The sequence below is a fragment of the Takifugu flavidus genome, chromosome 3 (assembly GCF_003711565.1).
Source record: "Takifugu flavidus isolate HTHZ2018 chromosome 3, ASM371156v2, whole genome shotgun sequence".
NCBI classification, from domain to species: domain Eukaryota; kingdom Metazoa; phylum Chordata; class Actinopteri; order Tetraodontiformes; family Tetraodontidae; genus Takifugu; species Takifugu flavidus.
Window position 1 is genome coordinate 14,598,167 of NC_079522.1, and position 13,610 is coordinate 14,611,776.

General features: G+C 47.0%; 1 protein-coding gene across 2 annotated transcripts in view; it reads left to right on the forward strand.

The window, feature by feature from the left end:
• Positions 1 to 2,221: 2,221 nt before the first annotated feature.
• Positions 2,222 to 13,610, forward strand: part of LOC130522212 (gamma-aminobutyric acid receptor subunit beta-3-like) — a 29,057-nt gene continuing 17,668 nt past the window's right edge. The window contains exons 1-4 of one of the 2 annotated variants that reach the window (XM_057026304.1): positions 2,222 to 2,938; positions 3,001 to 3,092; positions 3,185 to 3,252; positions 11,919 to 12,139. In XM_057026304.1, the coding sequence (XP_056882284.1) occupies positions 2,859 to 2,938; positions 3,001 to 3,092; positions 3,185 to 3,252; positions 11,919 to 12,139 (461 nt within the window). In that variant the 5' untranslated portion in view covers positions 2,222 to 2,858. The remainder of the gene's footprint in view (positions 2,939 to 3,000; positions 3,093 to 3,184; positions 3,253 to 11,918; positions 12,140 to 13,610) is intronic. The other variant, XM_057026305.1, reaches the window with a different exon arrangement.

A 13,610-nucleotide genomic window follows, 5' to 3' on the forward strand; every position in this document is an offset into this window, starting at 1 on the left:
CTTCTTCTCCCCCCCCCACCCCCCCACCCTACGCCGCCTACCGCCGTTGCGAGCTGCTGGAATGCTGCAACCGAGGCGTGTAATTGTATAATAGGTGCTTCCCATTGGTGGGGCTCCGGGAGAAGGAGGCGCACTGACACCGGCGGGTGGAGGGGGGTGGCGGGCCACGGTGCCGGTATTCCAATCGTTCCTCGCTGGATTCAGCACCGGCTAAGGACGCCATCCGTGTTTGTGGAGGCCACCTTTCCAGATCTTCTCTGAGCTCTTGTCAGAACTTTCTCCAAGCGCTCGTTACAACAGCTTCACCTTCACCCAATTACCTTCTCGCCATAATAAAATACATAGTTCCCTTTCATGTTTCGATTTCCAGTATTTGTTATCTTAAAGGCACATTAATCTATATTTGAACACCATTAATCCTCATTCATCACTTGTAATATATTTTTTAAAACCAGTTTTAGGAGGCTCGTTTTGTGGACGCTATCGCGTTCCATTTAGCTCCAATAAACCAGAAGGCGTTCATTCACTAAATGGAACGGATTTAGTTCGACCACGGAATTTGTTAAAAGTTTTCCTTTCAGTCTAATTTCCACAGTCAAACTAAAGACAATAAAATGCTGGCCAATATGACAACAGTATACGACAGTTCCAATTCGGCGAGCTGTTATTCTAAGACCGTGTCTTTGGACTTGCGGGCCTCGCATCCCCCTCAATGTACCACATCTACTGTATTAAAAAGTGTGAGTGGGGAAATAATTTATTCAAAAGGGCAGATGTAAAGCAAGTTTGTGCAAAAAACACTTCCGGTCACCGCAATTCTATGTCGAAACAGGGGTGATAACATCCTGTCGGTAGCCGTAAGAGGGTAGCCGAGATCCATGATTCATCGGCGGTAATTGGTGCCTGATTTTACCCTCTGCGTTTTCTGTAATCCGCGAGGAGCTCCGGGGTCCAGACCGGAGCTGCAGACCGCAAATGTGGATGAAACACGCCGGCTGTTCCCCCCTCAGGTGGCTGCTTTCAGCACCACCACCCCCGGTTTAGACAGCTCCTGTGTGGCGCTCGGCTGAACGTGTGTGTGTGTGTGTGTGTGTGTGTGTGTGTGTGTGTGTTGTGTGTGTGTGTGTGTAGGAGAAGGTGAGGGCTGTCATATAGGAAACTGACTGCCTCTCAATATTTGCCCTGCGGGTAACTGCGCCTGCGTGCTGGCTGCGGAGGGACCACGCAGAGATCACCTCAGCCGCACAATTTTAGGAAGAGTAAGGAAAACAATTAATGAGACACGTTTGCTGAATCAACACCACGCAAATCCATGACAGGGGGGGTCGGGCTGACATCTTAAAGGGATGTTTGAAGACGCCCATGCGATAAACGCAGCCGCGCTAATTAGGCTTGTGGAGCTCTCTGGGTCCTGCGCTCTGATTGGCTGAAATGTCTTCTCTCATTAATGACGTCATCGGCGCTCTTGTCTTTCAGGAACGCTGTTGACGGAAACAAGAAGTTGATCGCCATCTACGACACGAGGTAAAGGAAATGCCGCCGCATCAACAACGCCAACACGAGTGACGTTGGCGGTGACGCGCGTGCGCTCGCTCACGCACGCACGCACGCACGTCGACTTAATTATCCTCGCCATGTATCAGCGTAAATGATTGATTTCAGGGGCCCCGCGCTCCCGTGAACGCAAGGAAAACCGAGCATCTTGCGTGATGAACAGACGCGTCAATCAGCAGCATCGATCACAGCCCGCCTCCCCACGATCATGTTCAAGTCCCGCCATTTCTACAGAAAATTGGCGAGGAGGGGATTGGCGCAGATGGTGTGAGGAGTGAGGAACACTGTAAAAAATGGCCTTAATAATACAGTTTGGCGTCTATGACGTGGCGAACGGCAAACATACATCCAATGCTACCGTGTGATATTTGCTGGAAATTATGTGAAACATAGTTATTTATTCATTTTTTTCGATATAATGCATTGTACGCTGGTATTATAGTAAATAAACAAATACATTTTATAGTCTCAAAGATGACCTGTGACCATAATTGACTTTGAAAGTTTAGTTTGGTGATGAACTTTTAGATGTATGAGTACGGTTTGCCTTAACTTCACAGGAAATTGGAGATAGTCATGGTCCGAGATATTGGGTTTGATGGGAAGAATTGCATCATGGGACTTGTAGGCTTCAGTATTTGGAGGATAGCGTGTGATTTCCCTTGTGAGCGCTTACTAGGATGATCCTGGTGACAAATTTGCGGCATTTCCAGACGGACGGGGGGAAGTTAAATAGTAGAATAGACTATAAACACTTTACTGAGTCCATGCAACCTAATCAGGTTGAGATTTGGATTTAGAATATCTTAATAAAACCCTCTGCAGCTGTTGGTGGGGATTTTTTTTTACAGTGTTTGAGGTTTCGCCTATCATTTGAACGAGCCGAGTGCCTTTACCACCACCACCACCACACCACCACCACCACCACCAACAGCAGCAGCAGCAGCAGCAGCATCCCTGAAGACTCTCCTCATCAATATGCGCTTCAGCGCCTGAATGGAGGAGCCGTTCGTTCGCGCACCGTCGGAGACGCGCAAAGACAAGCGGGGCCAGTATCCACGCAGAGGACGATGTCAACTCATAATTCATATCTGACTCCGAACACTGCAAGCTGCTGACTTCTTACCCTCCTTTCTCGCTCGCTCGCACACGCACGCACGCGCGCACGCACACGCCGACTTTCTCCGTTTTTGGCCATCAATGGATTTTCTGTGATCGGTGTCTGGTGCCGTCTCCACTGTTGATTTCAGAGGGGCTCTCTGCTTTGATTAGACGCTAAGATAACGGGAGAAATCGGGGGGGTGATGGTCGCTCTGCACGGGGTTCGGCAGTTCCGCGTCTTTTCCGCGTTGGTTGTCGGGTCGATTGTGTGTTGCGCGAAAAGGTGAGTGCTTTTGTCATTTAGTCAAGGTTATCCCCCCCTGTCTGACTGATGTCTATTCGCAGCGTCAATGAACCGGGCAACATGTCTTTCGTGAAAGAGACGGTGGATAAACTACTGAAGGGGTACGACATCCGACTGAGGCCGGACTTTGGAGGTACAAGCGCGGCTGTTTGTTTATCTGTTTCTCCTCCTTTATTTTTGGCGCCAGCCTCCGTGTTCATAATCTGCTGCTTTACCCCCTCCCAGGTCCCCCTGTTGCAGTCGGGATGAGCATAGACGTGGCCAGCATTGACATGGTGTCAGAAGTCAACATGGTGAGTGAATTAAACATGTTTACTGTCATCCTGCCTGCAACACTGCCTTTATTTTTATTTTTATTTTTAATTTCCCACCCCATCTGTGCATTATGGGATGCAGAGGTTGGTGGACTGGGTTTCCTGGAAGCAATAAAACACACCTCATAGGCTATGCTGGCAGTGTTGCAGCATGTCAGGTGTGAGAAAATAAAGATATATTTCCTGATCCTGCAGAACTCATGAGAAGGGCTGCAGCTGCATTTGAAGTCAATATTAGACCCAGTGGCTGTACAATAAGGAGGGGAAAGCATTGGCGTTTCTAGCCCAGCTCTCTCCCTGCACTGCTCGTTAACCTCTTACACAGCAGTCAACTTTCGGGTGCTTCCTCCTCCTGCAGGGTCCCTCTGAGTGGAGGGAGCTTTGATTGAATTTGCCGTTGCTGAATGCCTGCTCAACTTGTTGACCTCAGGCTATGGTGACCTTTAAAACTTAGACAACGGGGGTCGGGTGTTGCGGCGTTCTCAGGGCTTGGATCGGGACGTTTCAGTGCAGGTGATGCCGGTGTTTTTATAGAGCGAGAGGATGCAGCTGGAGTCATGCTGAGATCAGTTCAGGGTGCATTAGAGTGCATCTGAAACACTCAAATGTCATCAGAGATTACACAGATTCATTTCACACCTAATGCTTTTTCTTGTCGACCGGATTCGCTGGCAAGGTATCGGGCTTGTTCGCCACTGCGCCGTATCATCAGATGATCATTATTTATCAGAAGGAAGGCATTTGTGTCTGTGGGTTGATCATTATTAATGATTGCGTTTTCACAATTCTGACTGATTGCGTTCAAGCGACTCAAACATCAAAGCAACTGCTTCTGTTCCTTTTTTTTTGACTGTAAAAAAAGTTGCTGCCCTCATTCTAGTCAAAGGCAGATTTTCAGTAGCTGAGGAAGTTCTTCGTACCCCGACCACCATGGAGGACAGACTGATTTATTATTGAGTGGCGAAGGTTGGAGTTCAACAAGCAACTGCTTATTTTGTTGGACCGTTCCTCAAACGCATCACGCTGTGCAACTTTTCAACCGATTTTCCCCAAGTTTAACAAGTCACTGCCTTTATCTTCCCCAGCATTCTAACCTGTCCAAGCAAACATCAGAACTGTGCTAAAACAGGCGGGTCGACAACACCTCATTCACCAGAAAGGCTCTTCCAGTTTGCACCATCAGAAGTCACAATGAGCCTTTAATAAGCACCTTGTTTGGTTAGCATTATTTGAACAAATGACAAAAAGAATGGAAGTTTAAAAGGCTCCAGGTTAATCATCATGGGCTCTGTGATTCACCAGAGAATCAGACAGCAGCATTCCCACTTAAACTGATAATGAGATCCGTTCCTCATTGTCACCAGAGCACAGAGGGACGGCACGCGTCTCGGCTGGACATGTCTGCGACCATCTCTGTCTGTAATCGACTGCAGGAGCCAAAACTGGACCAACCATTTGTTTTCCCATCAGCGTGTGACATTTGGTGGGTGTTTTTCATCCGACGCCAGGCCCGTCTGAGCGTGGGGCACATGGGGATTTATCCAGCAGGAAATGGATAATGAGTGCTTTTGTTCTAACAGCGGCAGCCGCGTGGCGTATCCACCAAGTTACGCTCCACAGCACAACCCCAATAATGCCCCTTTTTATAGAATAACAAGACTGCGTTTGAACTCAAATGAACTCCAAAATCCACTTCAGCTGCAGAGAACTGAGAGGAGAGTTTCTTTTTTTTTCGGTCAAGGGCTTTTCTGGAACCCGAGTTCTGCTTAATGAGAGCAGATCTTCTGAAGCAATTCTGCCAAATGGGACTCCCTCAAAATTGGTAATTAAACCATCCAAGATGTAAAATATGAAACAAAATGTCAGGGGTGAAGAAAGGAAAGGTGTGCACATTACACCTGCATGTGACAATTCTGATTTAGAAATATATGAAATTGTCAAACTAAGGGACAGCCCACAAGCAGATTCAACAGTTGTAGGACATGAAACCTCATTACTGAAGAACCCATTTCTCACATGCATCCCTTGATCTCATCAGGCTGCTGTGAGTGCAAAGCTGTGGTGCCTGAAAAGAGCTTCAGAGTTCTAAAACAGGGGTGTAGCTGGAGGTGATCTGTGGGCAAGCTACCAAAAGCCTGCGCGTCCCCTCCCAGCGGCGAGGAAGGTGTCGGGTCTGTCCCGAAGCAGGTTGGTGTTCTGCTTCCCAGGGAATACGTGCCCAGACGAGTTTGGATGACACCTACAGACAACTGTGTCGTGAAGCCTCAGTGCCCACGTAAAAGAGATCATTTCAACAATGAAGGCATTAGAAAGTGCTGCGATACTAGCAATCTTTTCTCATTATGGGAGTCGAAATCTTTATTAAGTCTCAACAAAAATGGCCGAACTGCTCTACAGCTCATTTCCAAGGCTTCACCCTCAGCCCAGTGGTAGGGATCCCACCCCCCACCCCCCCATTCTAAACCAACAGCCTCTCTAATTGACATCATTTAATTTACATTTTTGAAACTATATCTTCAAGAGTCTGCTGGTCTTTAGTTGTGGAATCTTCCAGAGGAAATCTCAGACGAGAAGGTGAGAGGAGATCGATAAAAACGAACGCTTCAGGAGCCATCGATCGAAACCCAGAACTACAAAGAAGATTTGTAGGCACAGACGAGGTCTGAATATTCAAAAGTTTAAAAGCTGGTGAGCAGCAGCAGCTGTCCCGGTCTGGCATCCACCTGGCGGGGCAGGCCCACGGACCGAGGTGCCCGGCGCCGACTCCTGCTCCGCCAGATGCCAAAGTGTCTGAGAAAGATGCACTAATGACCTCTGAGGTTTGTTTGTGGAAAGCCAGGGGCGTTTGCTGATGAGGAACGCATACTGGGACGAGATCAGAGCAAAACAGATTAGAGGCGCCTGACTGGTGCGCCTGGAAGCGACTTGGACATCTAGGAACGGATCTCTGCAACAAATGTAGCTGCAGTCCTCCGTGAGAGCTGAGGGGGGCTCAAAGGGGGGCTCATCTGAATGCAATGTTAGGATTCTTCTAAACGTTTGAGAGGTTTGTGAAATGGGAACAACAGGTCCGTGTGGTCGGCGCCCTCCAGGTTCATCACCTTAATTGAGGAATTCAATGTTTGTCCAGAGAAAATCGGTCTTTTCGCGCATTGGAACGGGTCAGACTTTGTGCCGTGAGTGTGCTGTAGTTCCAGTTTGACTGAGCCAGTCATCTGCACACCCACGGCTGCGTGTGGGTGTCGGAGAGAAAAACAACCCAAAAAAAAAAGAAATCTGTCATTATGAAAAGGTGAAAAGATCTCGCTCTCTCTCGATGTTGCTGCTGCTTTATGTGGAGTTCTGGCGCCTGTGAAATCGCACTTTCTTTGGTTTTAAATGCCCATTGCAGCTTCAGGTGTCTTAGTTAAGCATTAAGGTTAATTAAGTTCCAGCTACACAGCGTGCTCTGACCCAGGTGTGCTGCAATCACCTAGGCAACCACATGGCGTTGCTTTCTACGTTAAATAAACCTCGGACTCAGATGTTGCTAGTACGCAATCTATGTCACCCTAATTATCTCACATAGGTCCTCCAGCTATGCGAAAAAGAGCAGATCTTTCTTTTCTCTGTGCACTGAGTGTGGCTTAATATACCCCCATGTCTTTTATCCCGCATCCGGCTTCCTGCCTGATGGAATGTAATTGGCCTCGGGAGAGGGAGCGATGTAGGATGAAGTGATGATCAGTGAGAGTTAGAATAAGCAGAGCAGGCACTTCCTGGTTCTGCGGAACCGACCTGCTGGTACGATGGGCGCGCCGGACGGCCCCCTTCTGTCGGCTTTAGCTCTACGATCACGCTAATGGTCTCAGGCGCGAGTGCAGACGAGGGGTAGACACCCGCTCTTCCGAGGAATGTAAACCAGACAGCAGACGCCTTGTTTCCTTGGGTGTCAGGCGAACATCCCAGCCAATAAAAAAGGGGTTAAAGCATGAGCTACGTTGATAATGGGGGTTATTGGAAAGGCCACCACTCAACGGTGACTGCTAGCAGCTCGTGGCCAGAGAATGACATCAGGATGATATTTTCGAGCTTCATCGGGTGTCTGTGATCATGTTTTTGCATTGCAGGCAACAGATGATGAACAGAAGACATAAAATAACACGTTTAATGCTAAATGTTGGCCAGACAACAATAATAAAACCATAATAGGGATGAAAAATGGCCCCCCAGGGAGCCAGAGCGAGGATGGGATGAACCTTTCCTCACACCTCATTTCCTGTGTGACACTTAATCCACTGTCAAGGTACCAGGCCGCAGCTCTAGAAACCAGGGGGCAGCACTTTGTTAAATGGTTAATTCTTCAAAGATCAGGAGAAAAGAAGCCAAAATTGGTTTCTGACTGATGGAACGTTGGGGGAAGGGGGGGCAGAAACGAGCAGGACGAGTAGCCGCTGACGTTCATAACCAGGACATTAATCCAGAATTCTCACCATGACAAATTAGTTATTTTTAAACTCCATTTCAAAATCATTTACTTCTTACTTTTAGCCTTCTTTGTTTCTCGCTGATCCATTTTGAGAAATGTACATTTATTTGCCAGATTACTGCATAAACAAAGAATCTGACAATGCATCTGTTTTTTTAAATCCCATTAATCTAGTTAGTTCAGACTCTGTCGCTGCAGCGGCGGAGAAAAATGTTGAATTTATACAATTACAGCTGTTTATTTCCACCCCTCACCCTGTTGTTATGAGGCGATACATCTTAAAAGAGGAGACAGTGAGGACATTATCCCATATATTGGAGACCGACACCATCAGTGAGAGGGAAAAAAGGCCAATTCAGTCACCTCCCCATAATTGCTCTCAGGAAGGGACAGCGCTATTTTTACCACAGAAGGGGGGTGGGGGGGCAGGAACCAGCAGAGGGATATCCCCACACTGCTGTGAGATACCGCCGCAGGGCCGTCCTGAGGGAGGGCGACAGAATTACTCAGAATGAGTCAAACAGCTCGACTTTACTGGCGGGGGTTCGCCGGGAGTAGGGAGCGTCGATATGCATCAACGTTTTTGTCTTGTTTAAGCGGGACAGTCTTTTATTTTTCCATTTTTTCTGGAATGCGAAGACGGTCCTGAGAGATGACACATGCTCTCTTTTCTCTCTTTGGCCCCATTGTACCGAGGATTGGGCGCCATGGTGACACAGCGCGAGCGGTACAGTTCTTAGATACAGCCGCTATCTTGACATAGCAGTCGTGCTAACACTGCAGAGAGAGAGAGAGAGAGAGAGAGAGAGAGAGAGAGCAAGATTAAATTGACTATGGATCAATTTGCAGCCAAAAGTGCTTATCTGAATTCTCACACACCCTGAATTAATGTAATTATCCAGTCCAGTTAATTGAATAATTGAGGCTTCGCAAGTCTTTTCCAGTGGTCACTGTCATTATCTCCCCCCAAAACATATGCTAATGAGCAAACAGCGGCGGGAGTCCATGTGTGTGATGGTCAATAATTCATAAATCCACGGGCCCGGTTCACAGAGGAGTCCCTTAAAAAAGAGAAAAATAAAGTTCCGCGGCAGGTGAAGCCGAACTCATCCTCATCTGGAATTCTATTTGATTGTCTCCATGAAAGATTGATGAGAATCTCTCAGCTGCTGTGTGTTTGTCCAGGCTACATGCTTCATTTCAATCATTTATGCCTCGCCAGGAGCGGGAGCTGCTCGCTGGACTCGCGTGCTACTGATACTCTGGCGGGAGATGGAAGCCCACCCTGAATGAAGGGGCGAGGTGGGAGGCAACGTCAAATTTATTAGTCATTGGAGGCGCGGATTGATGGAGGTTGAGGTGCAGCCATGGAGGAGACGGGGACGTCCAAGTCTGCAGTTCTCGTTCTCGCAGCAAATTTAATTTTCGCCGTGCGCTGTGATCAATCCATGCTAACCGCTGTAATTGAACGATGACTGATGACGTTTATTGCCCTTCATGTCACCGCATCCTTGAAAATGAGGGTGATTTATTCTCTGATCTATTCAAGCGACGCGCCAGCGGTTAACCCCACATTCCCAGAAGGGGTGAGAGTTATTCAAAGGAGGGAGATTAACCTATGTGGGAGAGGAGGTGTTTGCATCCCCGAGACGCGCGCTTCCTCGAATCAATCACGATGCTCCGCGGCAACATGCCCGCTCGTCCACCCGAGACGTAAACGCGATGAAACCAGAGAAACGAGGTCGCCCTCAATATCCCAACTGCAACCACATATAAAATAGATATCAACAAATCAAATCAGTCACGTCGTTTACATCCATGCACTTCCCGGCATAACATAAGCAACACGCTAGCTTCCAAGCAGAATGTTAGCATGATGAATGATTGCCTCACAAACCAATGATCGTTTTTTAAAGTATTGAATAATACTTCAACAGGGCTCGCGCCATTTTTCATGTATCGTGATGAAAGAGTGTGGCCACCTGCTACTGCGGTCTCCACAAATGAGGCCCAAGTGGCAATTAGAGGTCATTTTCTCTGATTAATCATTTCATTTTCAGAACTGCCATCACTGTTCTGCCGCTCTGCTCAATGTCAATGTCACCCACAAACCCTTTCAGGTGAAAAAAAAAAAACTACCGCAGAGAGCTAGCAGGACATGCCAGATTGGCTTTGGCCTTTTGGGGGTTGCGGACACCAAACGCACCACGGTTCCACCAACACACAGCACACTTATGGCACATTTGGCCTCGCGCCATTTTGTTTTCCTCCTCACGCTGTGTGACCAATCTGGATCCTGTGCTGACTAAGATCTTCCCGTTTCACATCTCTGCATGTTAGCCAAACCTGGAAATCGCTACATGTGTCGTATTAACAGGAGCAAGGGGATGAATTAGCATTCGGTTCCATGCTTGTAAAAATGCAAAACCTCTGAAGTATTCATGAGAGTATTCGTGGCTTGAGAGGCAAATAAAAAAGAATGTGTTGGTAACAATAAGACGTGGATGCAACATGCCGACTGCAGTCGTAATGTTCACTTTTGCGTTTGGCTAGAACCTATAAAAAGCACGGTGCCAAAGCCAGCTCGGTGCAGGCTGCTAGCACTGCAACCCCACAGAGGGGCAGAGGGGAGATCACGGCATCACCCCGAGGAGAGAAAGAGAGCGAGCGAGCGAGCGAGCGAGGGGTGCAGACAAACTGCAATAAAAACTGAAATAGACTGTTAGCTTTGGTAAGTGGATTATGTAGAAAGAAGGAGGGAGGAGCTCCGTCCTCCATCTCCTCTGCCGCTCTGGTCAAAAACTGCTCAAACAAATTCTTTGTGTCTTTAGTTCTTTCCAAATTGTGCAACGGTCCTCAGAACCTGCAGATATGTGGAGATGTTGAGTTTGATGCACCTACTTATTACAGACAAGACGTCAATGAGTTCCTGTTTGACATGTTTCCATCTGTCACTCAACCTTAACACTTCCTTTTACATCACTATTACCGTAGCGTTATGTAACGTACTGCGTATATCTGACCCTGCAAATTACAGGCACAATTAAAATAATTGTTATTCTTATTGTCTCTATTAAGAAATAGTTTTTATTGTTCTTTTAATGTGGACAAAGCATTTTATGTCTTGTCCATGTGGACAGTGTTTCACTGCTACTTGTTTAAATTCATTCAAAGAAACCCAATTTGTGTGGCATCTTGTGTTTAGATTGTTTTCTTAAAAATCATCCGTATGATGATATTAATGTTTTATAGCTATAGTTCATTTAGTGCAGCCGAGCCTGATCGGACGTCAATAGTGTTATGCGAGAAGCTAAGTGACAGCGCTAAATTCATGCCTCAGAAATCACTCACTCACAGATCAGTCATTCCAGACATTCATCGGGAGGCAAGCTCAAGATTGAAACACTTTCAAATAAATCACATTAAATTTAAAAAAGAGAAAGAAAACGTTGCAGCGACAGTTGAAGATTGCAACAGCAGCTAAAATGAACACTTTAAGCTAGTGAATGGGGCACACCCCTAAGAGGAAGCTTGTGTTTAAATGTATCCCTGTTCATAATGACTGTTTATGTTGTATTAGCATTACCAGCTAATACGACCCAAGAAGGGTTTTACTCATCAAGCTTAAACTCTAAATGCGCCACTGTGATTCCTTCCTTTTTGATTCTGATTGCATTTGGCTAATACAGGAATGTCAATTCACAAATTACGTACGACCCCAGAGGGTAGTAATCAAGCGCTACCGCTAACGTGCATTTCTGTTTGAGTCCCCTATGGAGAGAGAACACTAGCTGTAGCATTGAAAACATGCTTGAATGGGGAAAAATCAAAAGGTCTAACTCTTGAGAGGCAACCTGGAGAAGGGAAAGGCAGGAGATGCTTCACGCGGCTCGAGACGGCTTTATGAATCGATGCATCGCACTTTGCGAGACACTACTGTTGATCATAGCCGTCATCTTTCAGGAGCTTCTCTCGAGCTGCAGCTACGTGAGTCAAACCGCCCACACGCTTGTTGTACAACGTAGCTCGACTTTAGAGAATGTGGCTGTGAACCAGTTGGCCCACTCTCCCTCCCAGCTCCGACGTTGTGTCATTTCATGGGGGGGGAGACGTCGTCTTTTTGTGGCGGCATCTGCAACCAAAGTTCTGACCTGTGTTTCTCCCCTGTGTCTCCCAGGACTACACGTTGACCATGTACTTCCAACAATACTGGCGGGACAAGCGTCTAGCCTACCTCGGGATCCCTCTCAACCTGACCCTGGACAACAGGGTCGCCGACCAGCTGTGGGTCCCCGACACCTACTTCCTCAATGACAAGAAGTCTTTTGTTCACGGCGTCACTGTGAAGAACCGCATGATCCGCCTGCATCCAGATGGGACTGTTCTCTACGGCCTCAGGTGGGCTCTGATTCACACCGCCAGCGTGCGTCTATTGTTTACCCACTCAGTGTTGAGTGGTGCGCCTTCCTGACAGCTCAACCCATTTTTTTTCTACGTTTCTGAGCCTAGCATGTGGGCAATGCCACCCCAGCTCCATCTTTACGTTTCTTCCTAGCAATTCCACGTGTAAAATCAGGCTAAAGTCGTCAGTTGCGAAAGGAACGAGGGTACAGTCGCATCGAGTGGTTGCACTGAGCGAACATACGCCCGCAAACTGCAACTTCATAACAATTCTAATAATAGTTTCTTTATGTTGCACACTGCAGCAGCTCGTTCTGGGGCATGCAAATGAGTCACAGTTTCCACAGGCGGCAACAGCGAAAAATCTCGGGGTCAAAATGTTCTCACGTGTTCCCGATATTGAGCTGATTTCTAACGCGGCCAAAGCTGGAGTGGAGCGTTGGAGGAGGCAGGGTGCAGGTATTAGCTGCAATTGTGCACAAGGGTGATGAAGAGCTCGCAGCTGCTGCTTGATATTTGCTTCAGAAAGCCCTTGTTTTCATCTTCCCATTGATCTTTCAGACAGGCAGGTTCAGAAGAGTTAGCATGACCTATGAATATGGATGCAGGCTTTGAATTATTACAGGTTAAAATAAAGAGGTGCGTGTCTGCGTGCACGTGTGTGCGCCTGTGTGTGTAATTGTATCCATCAGTGTTGATACCTCTTAATCATACTGCTATGCTTGGTAATGCAAGTGGGGTTCACAGCACTTAGCCTCGCGGGCTACTTTTAGTGCTTTCAAAGGATCAAAGTGCGAGTCAGCCATGTGACGTGCTGTTTGGGAAATGAGCGCTTCCATAAATGTATGCCAGGTGAAGCCAGGGAGCACGCGGAGCATGATTCTGATCAGGACGCAGAGCAGCTCTGCTTGCAGGTTTGAGGAATTAACTTATTGCCTTATTGTCTAAGTTTTGCGCTAAAAAGGGGGCCATTGAGCGTCGAATACACAAATGTTTTTACAGGAGTTGCCAGTTTTTGTCAATATTTGACATCAGATTTATGAGTTTAAATCACCTCTGGTAGCGTTTTTATGTCATCTCGCCCTATTTGATGTCATGTTATTAAACTTTTTGAAATAAAAGAATAATCTCCACTGTGGAGCCACTTCCTCCTCATTGGGGTAGTTAATAAACCTGGACAAAATGTATTTATCTGTTGTGTTGTGACATCTTAACTCCATCATGCCTGGAGGTGATTCATTTTGCTGTCGTTGCAGAGGATCCATCGATATTAACTCATTTTCTTTCAGTCATTGGATCAATAAATTGACCAGCTTAATGCTGCTGCTACAAACTCTCAGCTTTGTGAATGTTTGGATATTTCCCAGAATGCTGAAGGAGCAGGCTTTCATAAAAGGACATCGCAGGTTCAGGACTATAAAACGCCTGCGTTGATGTAAAATTAGCTGTATAATAATAACACTTAGCG